We start from the raw sequence: 14,214 nt of genomic DNA on the forward strand, positions 1-14,214 counted from the left end.
ATATATATATATATATATATATATATATATATATATATATATATATATATATATATATATATATATCCGTACCGAATTAATAAATAAGTAAAGCTTTCGTATCGTACGCATTTTTGGTCTGTCTTTTTTTCTTTCCTTTTTCGCTGTTTTTTAGTTCACACGGTTCGCTGCCGGGCCAAACTCTACCGCAGCTGTCTCCACGTCGATTTGTCAACCAATTTAAGGAGATCGAGAAAGATTCAGCCGGAGGTTGAAGAGGGTTGTTCGAACTGATACCGTGGCTTCACTTATGGGCTGGGTCAAAGAGAAACGGGTTGAGGACTAATATTTTCATTAGTTTATGGGTAAAAACCCATTTTTCCTTCCTTTTCAGTCCAAAACAATGAAGATTTTTCATTAAAATTTTCAATTATAATGTTTATAGCAATCATAATGCTTTAATTTATAAACTTTTTCATTGACTTTTTCTTCATATTGTGAATTCTTATATTGTTTGAACCCTATTAAAGAAGCTAAGTGACGAAAGTCACTCAAGTAGTAAGTTTGAGAGTGACCATTAGAGCGACCACTTGTACTTATAGGCCTTGGCAACCTATAGTCTTGTTACGCAACACAGCTTCACTCGATTCAGTAAATTAATAGTTCAAACCAGCCTCGCTCTTCCTTGAAAGAAAATAGGAATCTATGTACTCAGCAACATTCTAGTAGCATAAAACCTTTTGAGTGAAATACATGGCCGGCCCCTAAACTTGTGTGGTGGTGTCACTTAGGCCCTGTTTGATTCAGCTTAGGATTATTATAATCTGGATTATTAGATGTAAGCTAAAACAAACAGATATCTTATTATAACAGATTATTACAATCTATAAGCCAGATTAATGTAATATGGTAATCTACTCTAAAGGTGCCTTTTTAGATTATTGGGTGGCTAATAGCTAACAAGCAACTAATAATCCAGAGAAACAAACAGCTAACAACTTATTTTATGTCGGCTTATTATAATCTAGCTTATAGTAACCTGGCTCGATAATCTAGATTACAATAATCTTAAGCTGAAACAAACAGGGCCTTAGGTCCGTGAACTTAAAAATTGCACGTTTAGATCCGTGAACTTGGTTTAATGTACCACCTTGGTCCAAACGTCCTTTGATTGCATTTGACCGCCAACGTGGCATGCCACGTAGGTAACACTTTTGCTCTCAACCCCCTCCACATCACAACACGTCGCATATATCTCCTTGTAGCTATATAGTAACACCAGAATCCCAAAAAAAAAAATCCTCAAATCGTTCTTCCCTCTCATTTTTCTCCTTGCATGTATAGAAAATGCAGTCCCGATTAGCAATTGCCATTGCACTGGCTCCCGCCGCTAATTCAGCCGCACTGTACCACCGCTAACCCCGCTGCACTGCGCTGCCTCCTGCCGCTAATCTCACCGCCGAGGCCGCTACAACCGCTACCTCTCGGCCTCCTTCCGCTAACCTCACCGTCGAGACCCTAGCTGATTTAGGGATATTTTGGGGGATTTGGGTTGAAATGCATTGGTTAGGGTAAGTTATGTGTAGGGATGGCAGTCGGGCACGACAGGCACGGGTGGTGACTACCCATGCCCGTGCCCGCGAGGTAATTTATGCTCGCGAGCATGCCCGTTACTACATGACGGGAAATGAGTACTTCCCATGCCCGTCGCCCGCGGACGCCATATGCCCGCGGGCATGCCCGTTTACATGTCCAAATATCAGTTCAACCATATCCCACAAGCAAAGACAATGTCACAATTTAAAGAAAAGGTACAGTAGTACCAAGTTCAATACAAGCATTACAAGTTAATCAATCTGATGACGCTCTCTCTTGTGGCCCGATCTTCTGGTGAGGGGATAACTCTCGTTTTGATCGAGTGTGACATTTACGACGTGGCTACCAACCAGAACAAGTCCAGGATGCCGTGCAATCGGTACACCACAAACGATGTCGTACCAACCGTGACGCGCGGTTGATGATCCCTGCAATGCAAACGAGAGAACACTGCAAGAACAAGATAAGATGCAATCTAAATATTGCGAATAGGTAATTAAGCACAAAGAAATAGTTGCGATTGAAGTGGTAGATCTAATCGACCCGGCAAATCAACACACCAACTATTGGGGGCTCTGAATCAATAGTCGCCGACTAATCGAACGAGGACTAGAGACAAGGTGAATGGCACTTGGCAAAATTCAACTAAACAAAACCCAAAAGTTTTTGAGGATGTAGAAAGCTATTTATAGAGGAAAATAAAGCTAGGGTTAAGTGCTAATTCGTGGAGGTGGAGGGAGACACTTATGAGATGGGCCTAGTCTATTACAAGGCCCAAGGCCCAAGTTCGGTTTCAGCAACAGCACTGTCTTGTTTTGGCTATTCCCGTTTACTCGAGATGAATTTGGATATGAGACCGGATGCGTTTGAAGGTAGCGAGATAAGCTTTCCACGAAGTCCAAGATCACCCAAATCAGAGTTGGCATGAAGGCGCTAGGTCCGTTTGAAGTCAGTACTGTCTCCGAAGGCCGAACTGGACTTGGACTTGGAATTATCATTGTAACGTGTGAAGTTATGAGCGTATCCGATGAAGTGATGTCCTCATCATCTATATACCAATCATGTACTATGGATAAAGCACAAAATCAAATCAAAGATCTACACAGACTGAGAACCTGAAAAAAGTCATCCTATCGAACAGAACTACACCGGACTGAGAACCTGAAAAAAGTCATCCTATCGAATAGAACTACACGGAGAATCTAAAAGAATAAGAATCATCCAATCGGACAGTTACACAGATTGAGAACCCTAGAAAAAGGGAAAAAATCACACAAATGAGCGAGTTTCCCGTCGGATCCAGTTGTTCCGAGCTCGTCACCATTGCCGTCGACCGCGCTCCTGTCATAGCCTGGCCAGCCGGGCACGGCCACATTCACCACATCCCCAATTGCGCTGGCACCCCCTCCCTCTACCCCGGGGCCCCACCCTCCAGCGCTCTCCTCCTGCTCGGAAACAGAGGAGAAAGAGAGAAGGACAGCCGTCGCCGCCGTCTCTGCGCCGTAGGCTCGTAGCCCCACCATCGAGGCCGACGGGGAGAGGGGAAATGGAAGGATGGTCGTCGTACCCTCACCTCGCTGCATTGCGTCGAGCACTCGCCAACATCGTGCCATGCTAGCGAAACGGGAGGGAGAGGGGGAGCGGCGGAGGGGGAGAGGCGCCGCTGACGCCGTCGTTTTGAGAGAGAGAGGGGGGAGGGGAAATGATTTTAGGGTTAGGGTTTGGGCTGCCGACTTTATATATATGTCCGGATCAATCGGGACTGTTGATCAGATCGAACGGTTGCGGCTTCTCCCGCGTCGGGTTGCCGTTCCCAGGTCGCCACATAATTGGGCCACCTCATGGGCCATGTATACACTCCGCACAGATAAGTTCAAATTTGGTCCCGCAAGTTGTCCCCGAATTTGAAATTCATCCCTAAACCACAATGCTAGGCCAAAATCAGTTTATTTTTCTAAGCAACTGATTTAATTATTTTTTATATTTACATAAATTTGTTTGCTACTATTTTAAGCCATTTAAAATTACTGGGAAATTACGATCAATTATTTAATCACTCATAGATTATTTTTAGATAAATGAAACCAACAAAAAAATTATCTAGAAAGTATTAATCATATGATATTGTATTTGACCAACGTTAATATGGTTTCATGTCAAAATTCGCACATATTCCACTAAAGATTTTTTAGTGAATTTTATTTTGATACTACAAAGTGTGTTTCTTTCCCATTGCAGATGCCTTTACCTTTTTCCTTTTGTAGAGCATGGTGAAATCAGAGCTATAACTGCCCCTGTTTATGAAATTTTGTGAAAGTTGGAATATGTTCTGAATGTGTAGAAAATTTGGAATATCTCACGCATGTATTATAAAATTTGAGATACGACCTGAATCTAAATATGTATACAGTATGAGATATGTTTTGATATTTCCATGTATAAAACTTGGAGATATTTGCAAGGTATGTACAAATTCAATATTTTTGTGCACGTGTTATAAGTACACAAGTAATCTTAACCATCCATATTTGTTTGATATTCACCCGGTGCAACGCACGGGCATATTTGCTAGTAAATGAATATTATATTTTTAAATTAGTTTCTATTGCTACTCGGCCGCATAAAACTACACATGGGAATTATAGGAAAGGTAGAATGGTGGAAATGCCAGAGATTAGACCCTTTACTATTGGCAAAATATAGTAAGATCTGGTAAGGTTGCAAAGTTGTAAACCAAATGCATCTCAACACCAACAACATTTGGTATTTACCAAAATGTGTTAAAATTCAGTATTACATTGGACGCGCCTCAACAAATTATGCCTCAAAGGAAGCTCCCTTGTTTTCGGTCACGGTAAAATCCGGACCATCTCGACAGTCCAGTAGCAATACATATAAAAACCTTAATGCAGATCTATAAAGAAACTTTATCCTTAGATTTTTTTGAGGGCTATACTAACGCGAGCCAATGTAAATCAAATGGAAAAAGCATTTTCCTGGGTATTACTAGCATGCAACCATCATCTGTAAGAACGAGGTTTAAAAATGTTGAAACAACAGAGCACATCAAATCTTCGTATGTTGGGTGGTATTCTTCTCATGTTTACAAAAGACAAAATGAACACATCTATCCAGTTTACGCAGTCCTTTTCCTACTAGATGGAGAGGATCCATCTTGCCGCGGACGCTTCAACTTCTGTATGCATTCTCCATCATTCCTCGTATGCTTCAAAGATGGGTCGCTGACATAGTGAAAATAATCCACGTAATACAGTGCATTCTCGTCCTGATGAGCTAGACCAACAACTTCTTGAGTCCCTCTCCACTGAATCTTGCATTTGTGAGCAAGCCTTGTACATGAATAGCCGTCACGGTCTAATTGACCTTCGGATATGAGATTCTGTCTGTTTTTGCATAGAAGAAAGCATTAAATTGGATTAGTAAACAGTTGCAACCCATACGTTATTGGATGAGAACATTTTCAACATACGATTCAATTGTAATGAACATACCTCAGTCCCTTACAGTACAACACATTAAACAGTGTTACTGTACTAGTCTTCACATTTCCAATTTTTGAGCTTAAAAATGCACCTCTGGGGGTAACAAATGACTGTACCTCGTGTCTTGTATCAGATAGAAGTCCCTTTATACCAGTCATGTGATTGCAGCATAGAGAATCAACTACCCACAAATTTTTCTGCAAGTAAAGACAAATTATGAGAGGAAGTTACCAGGTATGGATAGAAGGGCTAGAAGCCTAGAACTAACCTCATCAATTGCCGTTGAGGACAACATCGATCTGGTTATAGCTTGTTGTTCTTCTTTTCTGCATATGATGCTTCGAACTATATATTCATTTCTCTTTTCGTGGAGATATCCCTCGCCGATCATTTCACCTTTATTTACATCAAAGATTTTAATCCTTTTATCTCCAACATACATGAGGGTGTTAGAATCATCCAGTTCACCAAGAGATATAACTTTAAATTTGAGAGTAGAGTGGTAGAATACTGGACTCAATTTGATTTGATCATATATCACTTCACCGGACATGTGCAGGCACACTGGGTCGCCACTAGCATCATAAACAGTATCCTGATGTTCAGTAGGAACCTCATGGAGATTTTTGAAGAGTTTATCATCATCACACATGTGGTGGCTAGCACCAGAATCAAAATAGAAGTGGACATCTTTCTTAGTAATGCAAAAAAGGTGCCCTTGTTGGATTTTGCTTTTTGGGTCCATTGCAAAAACCTAATTAAAATGAGACGGCAGAGGTTGTTCAGGCGAAAAGAAATTGAAAGGTGCATGCATTGAACATAAGAATATAAATAGAGATAAATTATCACCTTGTTGGAATGAAAGGGATTGTTGGAGAGCACTGATTTTACATCATGTAAACTGATCAAATCTGAATAATGAGCACAAAAAGACATTTACTCAGGGCTATAGAGACCAATGTTCAGAACTAGTTTAAAATGACTCATACAATTACCTTGTGAGTAATCTGATAAAGTAGTATGTAGTGGGAGCGGACAACGTTTTCTCATATCATCATAACTCTCAAAAAAAGGAGGTTCATAGTCCAGAGGCTGACAATAGGGGGAAAAGAAGGTTGTGTTAGTTTCCAGTAACAAAGTTGTATGGAACAATTTTCTGTCAGTGCATAGAGATAGTACATCAGTGTAGCAGCTCAGAATTTCAGGATGGATCAATATATATAACTATAACTAGAATAGAGAGGATGCAGGTACTAGCATATGGGTAGAGTACTTTTCAGTGGAAGCTACTAGTGTATGAACTAAATTATTCAGCAGTGATAGATATAAAATATTTTTCAGGTTAATATTACTACTGGAGAAAACACCCATGGTTCACTCAATTCAGTTGAACAAAAAGGCATAATACATTTCACTTTGAAATAGCCACATAGGTCACTGGAAATACAGAAGGGTCTCCTTATTCATGACAATTTTCTCGCACGCGCCTTTTGGTCATACTAATCTAGAAGAATTTTTTGAGGTGAAATAGTAATCTAGAAGAATATCCTTAACCAATTATGTAAACAATACTCCCACATGCATTTTTAATATGTAAACAAGGCTTTACTTTGCTGATCAACCAGTTAGTTGGTTTTGATTGCATATTGAAATACCAGTCGAAGCTGGGCTAGGTTGTATTATAATCCTGAGTATGGAATGAAAGATCAAGAAAGTTCAGTTCTACTGCAAAAAGGATGTTCATCTCTAGCACCTCAAGTTATGCATGTCACTTTGTTCACATTTTGCCCTATTCAAAATCTGGTTCATTTCATTCACATGTTGCCCCATTCAGGACCTGTTTCACTGCTGTACATGTCGTGTTGTCCGAACCATGAAGTTCTAGTAGAAGTATAAGAGGCTCACCAAATTTGATTAACAAAGCTCTCAGCTGCATCGGACCTCATTGTCCATATACTTTGAGTGGATCCCGTCAGCCGTAAGTCGATTGTAATTTCGCTGAAGTATGTGAATGATACTGCAAAAGAAATGTAAATGTGTGATAGTATTAGCCATGTCAGCTTGATATGCTATTAGTAAGCCAAAGCCCCACTCTAGCAGAAACTTACGGCAATACTCCTCCAACAGAGGGCCCTTCTCATCATAGATAGAGAAGATGATAGTTTTGAGGAACTTCTTTTTCAGAGCATCATAAACACCTAAGTTTGATACCAAAAGTTAATCAAATGGACAGATAAGAAATTGTTTTTTCACGCATAACCATATGCTGGACAAGCAAAGTATTTAAGGAGCTCATGCTATGTCGGGTACTTTTCACCTTTTTCTAGCCAATCAACAAGCCTTTGGGACTCGTCATCCATCGGCGTAAGCTTTTTTATCTGCATCCCTGTCATAAGAAACAAACTTATCAGTTCATTGCTACAAGTGTGACAAAAGAATAGGTATAGATTCAAATAAGATTTCAACCTGTCGGTAGAAAAGGCATATCAGAGAAGAACTCCTTAGAAAACAATCCTCTCACGTAGCATATATTGTAGAAGACTATTTTAATAAGACTCATCAAGCTGTCAGTTAGCGCATCATCATTCTCCTAAAATAAGTTTAGCAACAATAAATTAGTTTAGCAAACACAATTGTTGCATGGACAAATCTAAATTATTAAATAGGTTGGAACCGTGAGAAAACAACCTCGAGCAGGCTAAGAAATGCAGGTGGCCAAGACAGAAAATATGCAAATACATCAACCGGCACAGCAGCTGGAGAAGAAGTTATGAACTGAAACTCCAAAGATGAAGGTTCCAGTGCGAGCACTTGGTTGGAGTTGGAGGCGATCCAGCAGATCTGTCCCTGATCGTGGGCGGCACAGCACATGCTGAGATCAAAACGAAGAACCCTAACATGCTTGGAGCGTGGAAGGATGCACCAGAGGCAATCCTCGCCGTTGACGAAGGCGACCCAGGCGCGAGGGCGGTCGTCGTCGATGGTGACGCAGACCGCCTGGAAGTGCAGCCTACTGGGATGCGCGCGCGAGAGCACCGCGGCGCCGATGATGCGCCGGGTTTGGCGCCACTGGTCGTCGGGCAGAGCGTCGCGCGGCGGAGGAGGGAGCAGAGCCCGGCGTCCGGATGCCGGATCGAGCACCAGTATGCGGAGCAGGAGAATGTCGGGAAGCTCGCAGGGTAGTAGAAGGACCAGGCCGTGGTGGACATCGTGCACGGACACACCGGAGAGGTCGTCGGGAGCCAAGGGGAGGGAGAGGCGCGGGAACGAGGCGTCGCTGGGGACGAAGACGGGGGGGATCTGGGCCGACCGGATTTTCTCCGGGTGCAGGAGGTAGCCGACGAGCGGCGGTGTGCGGGGGACGGCGAGGGCCGCCGCGCGCCGCCAGCTCTTGTTGGCAAGGGCCGCGCGGACCACATCCCTCGGACACAGACACTTCAGGATGGATCGGAGCAGGAAATCGTCCGTCAGCACGGCCGCCATCGCCGCCGCCGCCGGTGGCTCTTCGTCGCCTTCCATTGCCGAGATTTAGGGTTTTTCTTCTCTCTCTCTCTGTTTTTTTTTTTTGAAACTAATGGAGTGAGTGGTGGATTGGATTTCTAACGCGACTTTTTTTTTTTAAACTAATGGAGTGAGTGGTAGATTGGATTTCTAACGCGGCTTTTTTTTTTAAACTAATGGAGTGAGTGGTGGATTGGATTTCTAACGCGGCGGACCACGCCTTCCAGGCTTCCAGTTCCAGCCAAGGTGGGGACATGGTGGTGTATCGGATGAGTGGGTTGCACTTGCACTGTGATTTTTACTACATTTTATTTGTTCTTTTGTTTAACAATGTTTTTTTTAAATGAGTCTTTACGAAAATTGATTTCGCCAATGCTCCTTTTTTTTTCTCTATGCCACGATCATCGACTCCGATGTTTTAGCGTCTCCACGCTAATGATACTGTCATCTACACCCTCGATCTCTATGGTAGATAAGTCATGGATACGATGAGAATCAGTGCTACATAAACAACCAACCTCATTGGCATCGAGCCTATGGTGCCACAGCGGTATGAGTCTCGCTGCCAACGTAATTGGTGTCGACTGTCAAGCCTAATGACCTCGGCGCCAATGAGGCCCGAGCTGAAAAAGGATCTATTTCTAAAATAGTTTTTCTAGGCGCCGTCACAAAGGCATGCTACTGATGATTCTACCAGTCATACACGCGCGACAAGGCAAACCCACAAGGAAAAGGTCACTTTGACTCTCTTAAAAGTCGACCGAATCTAATTCATGCCCATTAACCAAAAAACCAGATAGAAATATAGAATAACTCCCTGAACTAATGAAACCAGTGTAATTTCACTCCTTAGTGGTTTTGGAGTACGGTTTCGCTGATGTGGCGCTGACATGACGGTGTTGATTGGGTCTTTATCCCACATGGTATTGACGTGACGCTTATATAGCATTAAAATTAAAAATATATTTGTGGGACCCATTTATCATTCACACAAAAATATACAATGGGACCCACTGACATGTGGGGCCACATGGTCATCCTCTCTCTCCAACCCTTCTTCCCCTTCCTCTCTCCTTATCTCTCTCTTTCTCTTCCCCTTCGGCCAATGGCGAACAACGGCACAGCGCGCGTGGCAATGCTGGAGCTGCGGGTACGGGAGCGGCACAACGACGATGGAGACGGCGGCCAGGGCAACGTACGACGCCCCGGCGACCCAGGTGGGGACCCTGTGGCCGAGCTCGGCCACCTTGTTCCCGCCGCGGCACACGTGGAACACGGCCATGTCGTCGAGTTGCGGGAGCAGCGTGGCGATCTCCCTGCACAGTCTCAGGTCCTTCTCCGACTGCATGTCGGCACGGTCGCGCACCACGTCGACCATCACCTTGGAGTCGCCCTCCGCCCAAATGAGGCGCCACCCGTTCTGCACCGCCAGCTCGAGCCCTCGCCTGAGCACGGTGCTGATGCTCGCGATCCCGGTCGAGTGCTTGGAAGACCCGTCGAAGTTGAGCTTCATCCACCCCTCCTCCGGCTTCCTCCAAGTCCTCGTCGACGCCGACAAGTAGGCACGCAGACGCAAGATCCGTATCCCTACGCCCCGCTGCCGACGAGGATGCAACCCAGAACGGGGTTGCGCCGCCGCAGCACACCCAGACCAGCGCGGTGCGCGCGCAGCATCACCGATCCCCTCGCAGAAATATTCACAATTTGTTCGTGTATTTAGCCCCAAGCGGACCCACCAATAGGGCAATGTTGGGAAATGGCTAGACCTACCGGCGCCGGCGAATATCCCCTTCCCCGGACTTGTTCCTCTTGCCCATTATATCTTTTTTGTGTGAATGATAAATGGGTCCCACAAATATCCTTTCTTCCTATATATAATTGGTACCCACTAAAGATCATTTAGTGCTATAAAGCTCAAATTCTATGAAGCCATGTCATCCACTAAAAATCAACCGTTAGATCATTCGAGGGAGTTATTCTCAACCATCTGATCATCTCCAATATGCTCCTTTATGTGGCCCATTCACTCGATTAGGAGCATTGGAAATTCTTCTCAGCCCACCAGGCAATGAGGCATGGAGTCCTTCAACCTTCCCCTGCAGACGAGTGGTCACCAGGTCATGCGGAACCCTTCCAATAGTCTGCTGCGTCATCTCCGTATTAGAGGAACGGCTGCCATCTAACACGGCATACGAATCGACGACAATAGCTATTTGTACGCTGAGTAAATCGCTCATCTTTTTCACGCTAATTAACTTTCCATCTGTTACATCTCCTTTTGCTAAACACCACGATGGGAGCTGAAGCAGCCCGCGGCGGATGCATACACACCGCTTTATTGCGAAACCTCAGCGAACATGTCTTGCCTTCAGGAACTGACGGAGCTGCTGCTGCAGTAAGAGCAGGTACAATAGCAGGCTATAAGCCAACTGCAAACATATCTTAAGCAGATAAATGAGGAGAGAGAAGGGCAGCAGGCTATATATTTGTAGCCAGCTGTAGCACGGATTCCAAGACGAAGTGTGTGTATGATAGGTGGAACCAGATATTAATAGTGTAGTATGTAACTATTGTATGAATGAGCTATTAGATTGGCTATAGATGAATTGGAGCCTGTAGTTGGCTATACTATTAAACTTGCTCTAATGGAGAGATTGATCAATCTTTTTTCTTTATGACTTTTGCCTAATTGGTCGCAGGTGTGGTGGTTCTATGGACTGAATGCAAGCTTTATAGATTGTAGACTCATTCTATTCAAACCACGGTACATCACTGAAATATGAATTTCTGTCTTGGAATTAATGTTTGGCTTATTTTTGTTTTTGATGGCGAAATATATGGTTGATTTAACCTTACAGCACGCAGGAAAATATTATTGGTAGAAATGATTTTGTTTTTTCAATTCATATTCAGGGTATCACATAACTCTGGCTTCATGACATATACAAGTCTCCAGCGGAGTGTGTTCTCGACGTATCAGCACAGTTAGTCTATCCTTACTTCTTTTTGGAAAAATCTTATTCTTTAATTGTTTGATTTGATATTCATGCTTCCAAATAACTGTCTATGAAACATGTCTATAGAAATCGAATGGATTGCAAAAATTAAGTTCCTCCGCTTTCTTTTTTTTTTTCTGTTTAGTTTATCTTTACAATGTCAGAGGAATTTGATTATTAAAGAATGTAAGACCAGGCATGGAAATATGCGTGTATTCGGTAAAAAAACAATGATCACTAGCATCATTTTCCATTACATTACAAGATATTGTGCCTAAGATTCAGCGCTGTGGGTCTTGCTACCTGAGTGGCAGTGCACTGGACATCTGACCAACCCTACTTGAGTCTTTCTTTTTCCTTTCTATTTACTTAGTTATTTTTTTACTAAGATTTACAACTGCTATATATATATATATATATATATATATATATATATATATATATATATATATATATATATATATATATATATATATATATATATATTGAAATATATAGCAATGTGTACATGAATGTCCCGCAGCAACGCGCGGGGTGTCATCTAGTATTTTTAATTTTAATGCCATATAAGCGCCACGTCAATGCCGCATGAGACAAAGACCCAATCAACAGCGTCATGTCAGTGAAATCATCCTCCAAAACCACTAAGGGAGTCAAATTACACTGGTTTCATTAGTTCGGGGAGTCATTTTATCCGGTTTTCTAGTTAAGGGGCATGAATTAGATTTGACCGACTTTTAAGGGAGTCGAAGTAGACTTTTTCCATCCCACAAATAGCTTGTTGTTTGTGAGCTCGTGGCCCTAGAGCCACGTGATTTGATCCAACAAGCAACCCCGGGCGGCTTTGGGTCGTGCCAAAGTGAGACTCCACCTCAATTTGGCCCAAACAGCACTCCCTACTAATATAGCTGGACCAACGGTCTCCCGTATAGATGGCCAAATGGGCCGCCCGGCTCGTAGCTTTAATTGCCTTGCTTCATTTTCGCCATATTGAGATTCTATGGAAGAAATGAAACGTTATCCGCCTACTTATACTTCTTATAGCAAGCATCCTCTTAGCCAAGAAGTCCCAGAAGTGAAGCCCCTTTCAAGCTTTAGTCTTTCTCAAGTGCTCGATCGGGGCTTTTCTGGTGATTTCTATATAAGAAAACACTTTTGAGAACTTGGCATAGAGTCGGTGATCCTACTTTCATAGGGCCCATCCTAGCCCGCCCTAGGTCCTGTCGTGCCCGGGCCAAGATTTGTCGGGCCGGCACGACCCGACCTACACGTCGGCTCATGCAGTGCTGGCCCACGTGCTCCACCAGGCCGGCACGAAGGCACGAGCAGCCCATCGTGTTTTTTTTTGAAATAAGTCTATTTACCCTCCATCTCTTTCGGCTGTGACATATATATAGCTAAAATAAGTCTATTTTGCGTCCCTACTCTTTGGGCCGTGCCATATAATATGTCTATTTGTTCTCTCTATTCTTTGTGCCCTGTCTTACCTATGGTTGAAAATAAGTCTATTTCACTTCTCTAAACTTCGTGACTTGCCAGGCTAGCCCACCGTGCTGAGGCATAGGTCCAGACATGACCCAACAGCCGGGCCGTGCCGGCACGGGCCTGACAGCGATTGGGTTGTGCCGTGCTTAGGTCGGGCCAAAACCTCGTGCCTTGCGCCGGGCCGTCGGGCCTCGGGCCTTATGGCCAACTATAGTCTCCCGTGACACCCCCCGGGGGCTCAACTCCCATTTTCTCGCGAATTCGCCCGCCGCCTGCGCCGATCTCCGGTGCTTCCGCCGCACACCTACGCACATGGCGATTGGCAATTGCTTCGACTGTCTGACAGTCTGAGGGTGATCGGCTCCAGCCTCCAAGCCCTGTTGTGTCCTCGCTCTCGTCGGCTCGTCGCTAGGCCATTCGAAGGCTAGCTACTCCGTATGCAGCCCCACCACAGGTGAGATTCTGCATCTGGCGCGGTCGCACCGACCTCACTGTGCCGCCGCCATGGGCTTCCACGTGACGGCCAAAGAGTTCAAGGTGGTGCGGTTAGGCGTAGAGGTGGGCAAACTGCACCTGCACGCCATTGTGCTCACCGTTGGCGATGCCCGAGGCTGGAGGGCCCCGGCCGCCATCGGCAACCATGATGACGCGTTCCTCGGTTTCACCGACGACGACGCCAGCATCGACAGCGATGTGCATGCACCCGGTGTTGGCGGACGGGACGGGTGCCTCCACTGGAGTTTCAGGACAGACTACCTCGACAAGCCCCCACGGCGTCCTCTCCTTCTCGGCTCTCGCCGCCGACGATTCCTTCCGCCGTGGCTCGTCGCCGCGCTCAGGTACCTTGACGACGACGGCGATCTCTCCATGGCAGAGAAGAAGAAGAGGAGGAGGAGGAAGCTCCTTCTCGCGACCACTGCGCAGGAGGCCCACATCTACGACCCGGACTCCGACAGTCTCCGGAAGATGGCCTCCATTGCTGGCCGGGCGACGACGATTCAATGCGACTCGTGCTGTACCAGGAGAGCCTTGTCCGGTTTCCTGGCATCATGATGGCAAAGGAAAGATTAAGTTTGTACAGCTTGATAATCGTGAGCAAGTAATCCTGAGTCCGTAGGCAGATCAGTCACGGCAATATTTCCAGTTTTATCTCT

General features: G+C 44.6%; 2 protein-coding genes across 2 annotated transcripts; both read right to left on the reverse strand.

Annotated features, from left to right (window-relative positions):
- Window positions 1-4,546: 4,546 nt before the first annotated feature.
- LOC4327138 (uncharacterized) lies at window positions 4,547-8,671 on the reverse strand. The gene is made up of 10 exons (XM_015766018.3): window positions 7,767-8,671; window positions 7,545-7,668; window positions 7,396-7,464; window positions 7,187-7,276; window positions 6,984-7,095; window positions 6,074-6,170; window positions 5,928-5,989; window positions 5,347-5,832; window positions 5,088-5,275; window positions 4,547-4,979 (listed from the first exon to the last, which is right to left on the reverse strand). The coding sequence occupies exons 1-6, from the start codon at window positions 8,595-8,597 to the stop codon at window positions 6,125-6,127; spliced, it is 1,272 nt and encodes a 423-aa protein (XP_015621504.1). The 5' UTR covers window positions 8,598-8,671; the 3' UTR covers window positions 4,547-4,979; window positions 5,088-5,275; window positions 5,347-5,832; window positions 5,928-5,989; window positions 6,074-6,124.
- Window positions 8,672-9,328: 657 nt separating this feature from the next.
- LOC112937637 (uncharacterized) lies at window positions 9,329-10,092 on the reverse strand. The gene is made up of 2 exons (XM_026022526.1): window positions 9,702-10,092; window positions 9,329-9,345 (listed from the first exon to the last, which is right to left on the reverse strand). Exons 1-2 carry the CDS (start codon window positions 10,090-10,092, stop codon window positions 9,329-9,331), a joined length of 408 nt encoding a protein of 135 aa, XP_025878311.1.
- Between the last annotated feature and the right edge of the window lie 4,122 nt (window positions 10,093-14,214).

Source organism: Oryza sativa, chromosome 1 (assembly GCF_034140825.1).
Source record: "Oryza sativa Japonica Group chromosome 1, ASM3414082v1".
In the NCBI taxonomy this organism is placed as follows: Eukaryota; Viridiplantae; Streptophyta; class Magnoliopsida; order Poales; family Poaceae; genus Oryza; species Oryza sativa.